The sequence below is a fragment of the Parambassis ranga genome, chromosome 5 (assembly GCF_900634625.1).
Source record: "Parambassis ranga chromosome 5, fParRan2.1, whole genome shotgun sequence".
Taxonomy (NCBI): Eukaryota; Metazoa; Chordata; class Actinopteri; family Ambassidae; genus Parambassis; species Parambassis ranga.
In genome coordinates, this window is record NC_041026.1 from 31,075,213 (window position 1) to 31,088,807 (window position 13,595).

The 13,595-nt window shown below is 45.1% G+C and overlaps 1 protein-coding gene across 1 annotated transcript in view; it reads left to right on the forward strand.

Annotated features, from left to right (window-relative positions):
* LOC114435948 (receptor-type tyrosine-protein phosphatase gamma-like) overlaps positions 1–13,595 on the forward strand; it is a 234,170-nt gene that overhangs the window by 11,332 nt on the left and 209,243 nt on the right. Inside the window, exon 3 of the mRNA XM_028405936.1 lies at positions 12,802–12,950. Within this exon, the coding sequence (XP_028261737.1) occupies positions 12,802–12,950 (149 nt within the window). The remainder of the gene's footprint in view (positions 1–12,801; positions 12,951–13,595) is intronic.

Genomic DNA, 13,595 nt, shown 5'->3' on the forward strand with positions numbered 1-13,595 from the left:
GTTTTTGCTTGGGGGGCAAAAGTTATGACGTCGTGCCACAATCAGGAAGTGCTTCGAAGGCTAGACCGTCCCATTTACCAATGGAGGTGACCTCCTGAGACCGCGTAGGCTGCATCCTCCGAAGGATGCAGACCCTGAATTGGGACACAGCTATAATATACACAAGTGAGGGAGAGACAATGAGACACAGGTGAGACACATTAGGGTGGGGTAGGTAATTAGCAGGAGGAGGAAGCACTCGAGGAGCTCCCTCAAACGAGAGGGAGGTCAGTGATTTCAAAATAAAACACAGGAAATAATACAACACAGGTGAATGCAAAGCCCTGGCTCGGACTATGTATTACTATGAATGAACTATGAATTACAGAAGAATACCTGCAACTCCAGCGATAGGTCAGCATAATCTCACACCAATGTTGTCACTTGATAGACACGTGGTTATAATATCATTACTGTATTGATAGCTACCTGATACCTGATAGAAGAGGTGCAGATACATATTACTAGTTACTGTAATTTGAAAGTAATTAATTTTATTACAATACTACTGTCAGAATTGTAATGCATTACACTACTTTTCTATTACTATTTTAGTTACATTCACTAAAATAACCACATAAGTATGACAAAAGTAACAGTTCCAAATACAAAAAGCAGTCTCCTAAATTATGTCACCTTAAATATAAGAAATGCAACTGTATGTACTAACCACATGGGATCTTCCCCAGTTCAGTTAGGTAGAGGTACCAGGCAAGGCTGTCACCTATCCCCATTGCTATTTGTCCTTGCATTAGAACCCAATGCTGAAATGATAAGAACTAATCCTAGGAAAAAGGGAGTCATGACACAACACCATAACATTTCCCTTTATGCGGATGACACTTTATTATTTGTATAAGTTCTAAAGTTATAAGTTAGAGCTATGTTCTGGCAGATATTCAATATTTTTCTGAGCGTCCAGGATATATGGTCAGTTTACAAAAATCAATTGCTTGCCCTCTCAATATCTTGGATGACGAAAAGGTAAGGAGGGAAAATTAAAGTTATTAAAATGAGTATACTCCCCAAGTTTATTTACGCCTTCAATATGTTGCCATGTGATGTTCCTCTTTCTTTAAAGTAATAGACGTTTAACTAAATTTATATAGTATAATGAGCTTCAGTATTTTTAGTCCAGTCCAGTTTATTGTCCAACACCACTCCCAGGTATTTGTAATCCTCCACAATGTCCACACTCTGCCCACTGATGGAAACTGGAGCCGCGAGTGTCTTGGTCCTCCTCAGGTCCACAACCAGCTCCCTTGTCTTTGCCACATTGAGCAGCAGATGGTTCTGCTCGCACCATGTAACAAAGCTGTCAACCACAGTCCTGTACTCAGACTCTCCACCTTTGCTGATACAACCCACTATGGCAGAGTCATCAGAAAACTTCTGAAGGTGACATGACTCTGTCTGGTAGCTGAAGTCAGAGGTGTAGAGCGTGAAGAGGAAGGGAGAGAGGACTGTCCCTTGTGGGGCCCCAGTGCTGCTGACCACTGTATCAGACAAACACCGCTGCATCCACACATACTGTGGTCTACCAGTTAGATAATCCACAATCCATGACACAAGGGGGGGCTCTACCTGCATCGCTGTCAGTTTCTCACCCAGGAGAGCCGGCTTGATGGTGTTGAAGGCACTGGAGAAGTCAAAAAACATGACTCTCACAGTGCTCGCTGGCTTGTCCAGGTGGGTGTAGACATGGTTCAGCAGGTAGATGATGGCATCCTCAAGTCCCAGCTGGGGCTGGTAGGCAAACTAGAGAGGGTCCAGGTGAGGCCTAACAGTAGGCCAGAGCTGTTCCAGAATGAGTCTCTCCAGGGTCTTCATGATGTGTGACGTCAGTGCCACTGGTCGGTAGTCCGAAGAACCACTGGGCCGCGGTGTCACTATGCACAACGTCTTCCACAGCACAGGGACCCTCTGGAGACTCAGGCTCATGGTGAAGACCTGGTGAAGCACTCCACAGAGCTGGTCAGCACAGTCTTTGAGGACCTGAGGGCTAACACCATCCGGTCCAGCAGCCTTGCTGGTGGGGAGTTTGCTCAGCTGTCTTCTAACCTGGAGAGGTGTGAAGAGTGGAGACTGAGAGTGCGGAGGAGGGGAGTGCACAGACAGAAGAGGGCCGTTAGAGGAGGTGATTGGAGGTGGGGGTGGGGGGCCATTGTAGGTGATGGAGGCATCAAGAGGGGGGAGGGGAGGGAGCAGTGCAGGTTCCAAACCAGGAGACTCAGCGTGGGCTTGTTGTTTGGGTAACATTTAACAGTCCTTGTTGTGACGTTGCAGTCAACACAGAAATTGATGTAGTCAGTGATGCACCCTGTAAGCCCATCAATGTCCTCACCATGCGGCTCACAGAGCACCTCCCAGTCCCTCCCTGTCTCAAAGCAGCCCTGCAGTGCCAGACAGCTGTCCTCTGACCATCTTCTCACTGTCCTTGTGGTCACAGGCAGTGTCTTAACCAAGGGCTCGTAACAGGGGGTGAGGTGAATCAAGCTGTGATCCGATCTTCCCAGAGGGGGGAGGGGGGTACAGCTGTATGCATCCTTCACATTTACATACAGCAAGTCCAGGGTCCTCTCCTCTCTGGTCTTACAGGTCACATACTGGGTGAATTTAGGGAGTGTTTTGTCGATTGAGATGTGGTTAAAATCACCCGAGATGATGATGAGAGCAGTCGGGTGTTCCGTCTGAAGTTCGGCAATTGCCGAGTGGATGACGTCACAGGCCACTGTCGGGTTAGCGAGTGGTGGGATGACAAGAAGTTATAGGCAGGAAAACAAACAAGAAAACAAACACTGAAAGGCAATGAGAGAAAAAAAAGAATACTTTCAATTGCAGGAACCAAAGAAAAAAAGCAAGCAGTCTAACAAATCTACACATCCTCTTGGTTAAGTTTCGAAAAAAAGAAAAAAAATTCTAAGCAGAATCAGTTATCCCAGCTGCTAATAAACTTTGAAGTCTGTCAGACACTGTGACATAAAAATTGATGACAAAGAATTACTTTTAGTTACACTGTCCTCACTCACTGTCTGTAATTTGGCCAGTGCAATCATTGTCATAATTCTGATTTAGAATAGAATAGAATAGAATAGAATAGAATAGAATAGAATAGAATGGAATAGAAATACTTTATTTATCCCAAGCTGGGAAATTTCATTTAACGAAATTTATAAATCAATTTAAGTAACTACTGTTTTAGGGCACAGTGATCACACAACTATCAGTGCTTTACCTGTTGTCCTAAAGCAGAGCTAAGGTGAAACAGCAAAATCACCCCTGTGTCAGATTTAGATGCCCTGCTACCCATCCTATACAAAACTGTAGAATTTCCTTTACTTCCTGTTTACACATCGAAACCTTACCCTGGTGTCAAGATAGAGTGGAACATGCTAACACTCAGGTAGCAACAATGGGACAACTATAGAGCTGAATGGATGTAAATGTATGGGCCCAGTCTGTTTGTACTATACAATGTATGCATACCAATGAAATGAAAGTTTGAAAATGTATGCTACCTAGAATAGCATGTGCTCATTTGCTAACACAATGTAATGTGCCACAGGTAAACACGTGGTAGTGGTGTGCATCCTCACACAATGTAAAAGAATGGTCTTTACTACAACAACATCACACACAGCTAGCAATCACTGTTTTGACAGCTCAATGGAATATGATAAGAAATTTGGATTATGCTATTGTGTTGCAGTGTCCAGTTATTTTTCCAGTTATGGAGGTGTTTTTGTCCATGGTGGTCCTCTTTGTTTGTTTGTATGGGGCATGCAACACATTCCTAAAGAACACAACAACATACGCACAGCAAATGAGTTTCATTAGGGCCCAAGCACGAAATGTGCGAGAGCCCTATTGTAATGCAAGCGTTTATTAGGGCCCGAGCACCAAATGGTGCAAGAGCCCTATTGAAATGCATGTGTTTCTTATTATTATTATTCCCTATTCTTGTTCCGGCATCGCCATTTTGACCCCCTGATCGTGCTCAAAAACTCACCAAACTTTTGTTTGGTGAGTTGGTGAGATTTCTCGTCCCCCGACGAGAAATCGCAATTTCACACTGTCGCCATTGGCGGGGAATTGCTTGATATGGCTGAAATTGGTGCACTTACCCTTTATAGCTTTATAGTTTTATAGTTATCAAAAAACGCAGCAATTCCTCATACCGTCTGGCTGTGGCGCTGCTACGAATTTGACCCTTTGCCAAGCACAGGAAATTGATGTATTTGTGGCTGTATCTCCCACATACTTCATCGAATGTGGATGAAAAAAATCAGACATGCTGAGCCTGTCATTCTGAACAAATTGATATGCTAATGAGCTGATACTCTCATAGCGCCACCTACAGGCAGCCTGAATTGTGTTTAGGCTGATTTTCCATGTTCCACACCTCGTATTTGAACAAACTCCTCCTAGGGAAATACTCTGATAGACCTGAAATTTTGTCACATGGTTCTGAAGACATGGTTGAGCAAAAAAAAAAGAGCAAAAAAACGCAGCTCGATGTTACACCACATGGGCGAGGCAACGCTACGAAGGTGACCCTTCGCCACCACAGAGAAAACTGCTGTGTTTCTTGACTTATTGATCCTACCTGCCTCTTACTCTATCATGACATCAGCCCCTGTGCACCTTTCAATATCACATTATCGTCATATGTGGGTGTGGCCACGTGGCTCAGCAGAATAAGATCTGAGTGCGTTTGACCTACAGATTTGAAAATTGGTACACATATGTATCACCTCGAGACGAGAAAAAGTATCTTGGAGGTATCCTCTAAAACGAACAGGAAGTCCGCCATTTTGAAAAACCTGCGCTGTTTTGCATTTTTCACTCTCCTCACTTTTGCAAACTCCTCCTAGGGAATTTGTCCAATCCAGCTGAAAATTGGTCTGGTTACTCTTAGGGCATTAGGGACCAAAAGTTATTAAAAACGCAGCACTTCGTCATACAGTCTGGTCCTATGTGGATGCAACTTTACAGTCATGCTGAACATTGGACACTGCACAGATTGACACACTGATATGCTACACTCACTGCACCACCTACTGGCCGGAGGACCTTCCTTTTGTACATGTGTGTTTTGCTGTACTTTTCTGCCCTGCAGACCACAGCTCGTGCCAGTACAGCTGGGAGAGAGGTCGTGGGACGATAGGAGAGGTGGCGGCTGCTGGTCCCGCGGACCGCAAGGGCTGCGAGGGCCCGTCATCGCTGCTTGCAGCTTTAATTAGGGCGCGAGCACAGAGTGTTGCGAAGGCCCTATTGTAATTGTAATGTTTTTTATTATTAGGGCCCGAGCACCGAGTGGTGCGAAAGCCCTATTGTAATTGTAAGTTTTATTAGGGCCCGAGCACAGAGTGGTGCGAAGGCCCTATTGTAATTGTAGGTATTATTAGGGCCCGAGCACCGAGTGGTGCGAAGGCCCTATTGTAATTGTAGGTATTATTAGGGCCCGAGCACCGAGTGGTGCGAAGGCCCTATTGTAATTTCTGGGTTTATTATTATTAGGGCCCGAGCACCGAGTGGTGCGAAGGCCCTATTGTAATTGTAGTGTTTATTAGGGCCCAAGCACCGAGTGGTGCGAAGGCCCTATTGTAGTTGCTGTGTTTATTAGGGCCCGAGCACAGAGTGGTGCGAAGGCCCTATTGTAATTGCTGGTATTATTATTAGGGCCCGAGCACCGAGTGGTGCAAAGGCCCTATTGTAATTGTAGTGTTTATTATTTAGGGCCCGAGCACCGAGTGGTGCGAAGGCCCTATTGTAATTGCTGGTATTATTATTATTTGCAGCTTTTCTCTAAGTTAAAGGGCGTGGCCGCTGTGGCGTCACTTCGCCATTCATACACGAACAGCTCTCTCTCCTACTTACTTGCTCCAAACGGCTTCAAACTTTCTGCACGTGGTCAGAGCCCCTCCCTGAACGTCTCTATGTCATCATGATCTATGGCGCTCCCTTGTGGTGGAGACAGGAAGTGCCATGTTCTTCACTGACATGCACTCTGTTTAATCCTTCCCTGTCATTACACAGCCAAATGAGGATCACAGATTTGAAGTCCCACAGAGACACCTGTGTGGATTCTTGAATCATGCTGCCCGTGGCGGTGGCGACTGTTGAACCTTCGCCATGAAACATCAACTGCTTATAACTTCGCCGTGCATCGTCCTAGCGTCCTCAAATTTTTTTCATGTCCTAATGGTCCGTCCCCCCACACGTCTGCATGCTCATGAGTCACCTGCACAGCGCCACCTACAGGAAACCGGAAGTAACTGCTTCTGGACATTTTTCATGTATGAATCAAATGTTTTTTGAGGTTTGATGCAAAGACAGGTCTCCACTATTCTCATGGTGTCTGGCTCCACCCAGTGGACACATACGGTACTGCAACTGATATAACTCCACCACGGATGCTCCTAAAATCCTCAAATTTTTTACATGTAATACAGACCCGACCCCGACCACGTGTGGACATCTGTGGACAGCGGCACCTACTGTAAAGAGGAGGTTACTGCACACTAACCATTTTTACATATATTGAGAGACTTGTTGCACTGACACATCTCTACTTCTGTCTGCCGGCTTTTTCCCACCGCTGGCAAAATCGCCGTGGCTCGTGGGGGGAGCGGGTGAGAGAAGGGACGGCGTGACAGGGAGGGGGCAGTCGCGCGGAGTGCGAGGGCCTGATCATCGCTGCTTGCAGCTTTAATCTTTTATTTTTTACTGTACTATATTCTATTTTATTCTATTTAACTCTTGCTCTGACTGTGTTGTATTGCTGCTGGTACCCAAATTTCCCTGAGGGACCTTCCCAAAGGGATTAAATGGCTTTTATTTTTTGGGTGCATGAAAAAGCCCCCATTAATGGGCCCCTTTGGATTCAAAGGTAAATTCTATTCTATTCTATTCTATTTTATTCTATTCTATTCTATGTGTTTAAATCTGTGATGAGATGGGAGGACCACACAGTATGTGCAGTAGATGTGTTGTGGATTTCACTGATGATGAAAATCACAAATTTGTCAGTTTTCTTCATACAGTTTTGACTCATGTGATCATGTGTTCACATCCTATTTCAATTCAATTTTCAATTCAGTTTTATTTATATAGCGCATATTACAATCAGACATTGTCTCAAAGCGCTTCACAGGAACCCCCCTAAGAGCACTGTGGCAAGGAAAAACTCCCTTTAAGAGGAAGAAACCTTGAGCAGGACCCATCAGCTTAAGGGGGAACCAGAGAGGATGAAGGAGAGATCGAGAGGATGAAGGAGAGAGAGAGAGAGAGAGAGAGAGGAGCAAACATGATACAAACATGATACAGTACAGAGCAAACATCACAGCAAGATGAAACAGTGATTATATTATAATGGATATCTATATATATCGTCAGTCCATAAGTAGGAGTAGTAATTTGGTAGCAAAGATGAGCAGCAGGGGCTAGTGAAGTCGATGAGCACAGGAGAGATCAGGGGCCAGACTGCAGGTCAGTATGCAGGTCTTGAGACCTGCAAAGAGAGAGAGCGAGAGCGAGGCACAGAACTACGAGGAAGACAGTAAACATAGATTATGAGACGATATTACCAGTATGAGCCAGACTAAGGAGAGTAGAGGAGAGGTCAGAGGGTGAGGGGGAAACTGCTGAGAGGATCATGTTTGTGCCCCCCGACAACGTAGGGCAAGAGAAACTTCACGGGACGGACTGCAGGTCAGCATGCAGGTCTTGAGACCAGTGTGAGCCAGACTAAGGAGAGTAGAGGAGAGGTTAGAGGGTGAGAGGGAAACTGCTCCAGAACTCTAGCTGCTGCGTTCTGGATCAGCTGCAGACTGTTGATGGAGTCATGTGGACATCCTGACAATAAAGAGTTGCAGTAGTCCAGTCTTGAAGTGACAAAAGCATGGATGAGCTTTTCAGCATCACTCTGAGAGAGGATGCTCCTGATCTTAGTAATATTACGCAGGTGAAAGAAAGCGGTCTTGGAGACCTGCTTAATATGAGAGACAAACGACATGTCTTGGTCAAAGATGACTCCAAGGTTCCTCACAGTCGTAGTGGAGGCCAGAGTAATTCCATCCAGAGAGAAAGTATTATCTGATAAACTAGTTCTGAGATGTTTAGGTCCAAAAACAATGACCTCAGTCTTGTCTGAGTTTAATAGTAAAAAGTTGGAGGACATCCAGTCCCTTATGTCCTTTAGACACGCCTGTAGTCTGACTACAGCGGCTCCGTTTCTTCAGGCTTCATGGATAAATACAGCTGGGTATCATCAGCATAACAATGAAAGTTTATGCCGTGCTTCTGGATGATGTTTCCTAGAGGGAGCATGTAGAGGGTGAACAGGATCGGTCCAAGCACAGAACCCTGTGGAACACCATGATTAACCCTTGTACCTGTGGAAGAAACATCGTTAGCATGAACAAAGTTAAATCTGTCAGATAAATATGATTTAAACCAGCGCAGTGCTGTTCCTGTAATCCTGATCTCGTGTTCTAATCTGTGTAGCAGGATGCGATGATCTACTGTGTCGAAGGCAGCACTGAGATCCAGTAGAACGAGTACAGAGACAAGTCCATGATCCGATGCCATGAGGAGATCATTAGTGACTTTAAGCAGTGCTGTTTCTGCGCTGTGATGGGCTCTGAATCCAGACTGGAAAGCATCGAGCAGACTGTTCCTATGCAGGTGGTCATTTAGCTGACTTACAACAGCTCTTTCGAGTATTTTGGAGATAAAGGTGAGGTTGGAGATCGGTCTGTAGTTTCCTAAGACGTCCGGGTCCAGTGAAGGTTTCTTAAGTATCGGAATGATCACAGCAGTTTTAAAAGCCTGCGGTACATATCCTGTTTCCAGAGACAAGTTGATCTGTCCTAATATAGACTCTCCAATCAGAGGAATAGCATCCTTGAGGAGCCGTGAAGGGATCGGATCCAGAAGACAGGTAGTAGGTTTAGACTTGCAGATGCTGGTGGTCAGCTCAGGGAGGCCGATGGGCACGAAGCAGTCCAGAGTTAGATCAGGATCCGTTTCCAGAAGTGGCGGTGTATCCTCAGCGGTCACAGAGAGATTGTGGTTGATTTGTCCTCTAATAGTGGTGATTTTATCGGTGAAGAAGCTCATGAAGTCTTCACTACTAAGAGCTGCAGGAATGCGAGGCTCCACAGAGCTGTGGCTCTTTGTCAGCCTGGCTACAGCGTTAAAGAGAAAGCGCGGGTTGTTCTTGTTTTCTTCTATTAGTGATGAATAGTAGGCTGTCCTGGCTTTGCGAAGGGCCTTCTTATACGTCAGACTTAGTCTCTCCAGGCCCTCTGGGAGTCATCTGAGTTAGAGGACTGCCACTTCCTCTCCATCCTTCGTGTAATCCGTTTCAGTAATCGGATATTTGAGTTGTACCATGGAGCTAGCCTCTTCTGGTTTGTAGTTTTCTTCTTCTTCAGTGGAGCAATCCTGTTCAAGACTGAGTGTAATGTGTCTGCAGTGTTGTTGACAAAGCGGTCCAGTTCTGCAGGAGTAATATTTAAGTTGGTACCCCCATCAGTACTTGGGACTGTGGGGAGTACTGGTAGGATTGCTGTCCTAAACTGCTTTATGGCGTCTTCAGAGAGGCATCTGCTGTAGTAGACCTTTTCCTCTCAAATTCTGACTTCTTCCAGCTTCCGTGAGACAGGCTGAGAGTGAGACTCTCAAAAGAAGTATGAGTAGACTTAGGTTTAGGATTCATCTAAAGACTGGAGCGGTAGATCTCCGCGACCTGTAACTCTAGGAACATGACAGTTAATATAACAAGACGGAGTTGATTCATTTAAAGCAACATATTCTTCATCCTGTAACCAAGTCTCAGTGAGACAAAGTATATCAGTGTGATGATCAATAATTAAGTCATTAACTAAGAGTGACTTAGAGTGGAGGGATCGTATGTTAAACAATCCACACCTGAGTGTTCTGTTACCTTGTTTTATGTGTTTGTGTGTGTTAGTGTGTATTTTTATGAGGTTATTATGATTAATATATCTTAACTTGTGTGCTTGATGAACTGCGGGAGGACGTGCGACTGACACCACTTCAATAACATTATTAAGCTTAGTGTTTCTATGTGTAGTTGTATTTAATATGTTTTTAACTGAGGGCGGCAGTTCTCCAGAAGCAGCAGAGAGGTGTGTAGGACAGCGACTCTGCCTCCTGGCCTCGACCCTGGGTTGTCAGGTTGGTCTAATAAACTTGGCTATGTTGCTAGAAATCAGAGCTGCACCACCCGGGGTGGGATGGATGCCATCTCTCCTAATAAGGCCAGGTTTCCCCCAGAAAGTTTCCCAGTTATCTATAAAGGCCACATTGTTTACTGGACACCACCATGACAGCCAGCGATGGAGCGAGGACATGTGGCTAAACATTGACTGACACTGGTCAGATTTGGGAGGGGACCAGAGAACGCTACGCAGTCCGACATGGTTTTAGCTAAATTACACACCGACTCAATATTAACTTTAGTGACCTCTGACTGGCGAAGCCGGGTGTCATTAACACGGACTTGAATTATAATCCTGCTGTATTTATGCTTATCTCTTGCCAGCAGCTTCAGGCTAAGATAAGATAAGATAAAACTTTATTAATCCCGAAGGAAATTCTTGTGCCAGAGGTATCAAGTTACATTAAATGCAGTTAAGTACAGAGTATAAGAGTATAAGTGTCACTATAATCCAAAATAAGAGTACAGTACACAGTATGAGCACAATATATGATACATGGATACAAATATGGAGATATAAGGTGCTAAGTAAACATAAATATAGACAAGTGGAGGGAATGACAGTGATGCATGACATGATTATCTAGCTCTTCTCCCTACAGAAAGGGGAGGAGTTATACAGTCTGATGGCCACTGGCAGGAAGGACCTCCTGTGGCGTTCTGTGCTGCTCCTCGGTAGTCTCAGTCTACCGCTGAATGTGCTCCTGTAGGACAGCAGTGTGTCATGCAGGGGGCGAGACGTGTTGTTACGAATACTGAGGAGTTTCCTCAGTATCCTCCTCTCCGTCACCTCCACCGCAGACTCCAGCTCCACTCCCAGCACCGAGCCAGCCTTCCTAATGAGCTTGTTGAGTCTGTTGGTGTCGGCCGTTCATCCTGCTGCCCCAGCACACTACAGCGTAGAAGATGACGCTGGAGACCACCGAGTGGTAAAACATCTGCAGCATGGTCTGGCAGACGTTAAAGGATTTGAGTCTCCTCAGTAGATACAGGCGACTCTGTCCCTTCCTGTATATTGCCTCTGCGTTTGTGGACCAGTCCAGTTTGTGGTCAATGTGGACACCCAGGTATTTGTAGCTGTCCACAATGTCCACGTTGGTACCCTTGATGCTGACCAGGTTTGGGAGTGTCTGGTGCTTCCTGAAGTCCACCACCAGCTCTTTTGTCTTTGTGACATTCAGCTGCAGGTGGTTCTGTCCGCACCACTCCACGAAGCTGTCCACCACACTCATATACTCCGCCTCCCGACCTCTGCTGGTACAGCCCACAATGGCAGAGTCATCCGAGAACTTCTGCAGGTGGCAGGACTGTGAGCAGTGTCTGAAGTCCGATGTATAGAGTGTGAACAGGAATGGAGACAGTACTGTGCCCTGGGGTGCCCCCGTGCACCCCAGGGCACCCTCTATGTCGCCCGCTCTGGCCCCCGGGATGCACTTAACTATAGCCGCTGTTGTTGGCTTTACATGCCGCAAAACAGAGTCGCCAATAACCAGGGTCGGCTTCTCAGCGGGTGTGTCACCGAGTGGGGAAAAATGGTTTGATATATCAAGCGGCTGGTGGTGAACCACGGGCCTTTGTTTCGGACTACGCTTCCTTGGAACCGCCACCCAACCTCTCTGACTTCCCAGCTGCTCAGGGGCTGCCGGGGGGCGCCTAACATCAGCTAAGGCAGGCCGGTCCGCACAGGCTAACTGCTGCTGGCTAACTGCTGCTGCTACAGGTCTATTATCTAACGTGCGGAGCCGACCCTCTAACTCGCTTAGCCTCGTCTCCAAGACTGTGAATAAGCTACACTTTGTGCACACCTCATGCTCACTAAAGGAGGCAGAGGAATAGCTAAACATGTCACACACCGTGCAGTGGGCAGGAGAGGGAGATGCAGAGCGAGAGCAAGTGGAAGAAGCCATGCTAAGCGCTAATGCTAAGCGCTGAGTTACGGTAAGCTTCGCTACAGTGGTAAACGAGAAGGGAACCCAGAGACTGGTGCACTTAACTCTAACACTAAGGTGCTTGTGTATTACCACAATAAAAGCAAACACAATATGTCTAATGCAGAAAGTCCATAGCACCAACAGCGCACACCAAGTGAACAAACAGGACAGTGTCGAAACAGGTAAAAATGGATTTCTAAATGTATTATTAAAAGTTTGTGATAATCCATAACTGTTGGTCAAAGACTTGATGAAATGATGGACCAATCTTCACTTGAGTGCCTCTTTGTAAATACATCAGAACTCTGGAATAGAAAGGAGGCTCTACTACCTTTTCATATCCATTTGTGAATGTAAAAATAAGGGCCCGTCTTAATCCTCACTATATTTCAGCAAGATGTGATGGAATAACAAAGGACCGTGCAAGGGCAATTTCAGCAGTTGAAGAGACAATTTTGCCTGGCAAATTAGCCCCTCATTTGAGAACTTGCCTGGAGTCTGATAGAAAATGACAGAAACTCTCACTCTCACTCACTCTTTTTTATTCTTTTTTCTCTCGTCTACATTCTTTTTTTTCCCTAGTGGCCATTATGTTGAAAGATGATTACTATGTTCGGGGAGCAGGCCTACCAGGGAGGTTCAAGGCAGAAAAAGTGGAGTTTCATTGGGGTCCAAGCAACGGCTCTGAGGGTTCAGAACACAGTATCAACAGCCGGCGCTACCCTGTGGAGGTAAGGCTTTTTGGCAATTATTTCTATCCAATAAAATATACTGTACACCCACTTGTCTATAAACCATTATTTGTATTTTTTTAAATATTGATAGATTCATTTGTTACTCAATGTGGCCAAAATTAAAACATTTACCAATGGAGTTCTGATTGTAAAGTCATAGACTGATAGACAGCAATAGTGTTGGGAAGAATACTTTAAAAAAGTATTCAGTTACAGAATACAGATTACATGCCATAAAACATAATTTATAATGTATTCTGTTACATTACTTAATCTGAGTAACATATTCTTAATACTTTGATTGCTAACACATTGAATTGCATTTTAACTGATCAGCCCCTGCTTACTACAAGGGACACTATAAAACATTCAGTATAAAATGTCCAGAATTTTCCAGCTGACTGCATTCACATCAATGTTATTCTATTTAGAGAAACAAAAACAGAACAGTTTATTTTTTAAACAATGCAACCAAAGTCATTGGTCATTTTACACACACATAAAACAATGTTTGAATACGTACACGTACAGACCCATGTATAACACTAGCTGACTGCAACCAACACGTTTGTACTGAAATGTTTGTCAATTTCTGTTTTGGAGGGAGTAAAAGTGTACCGACATCAAGACTAAGGAGCATTA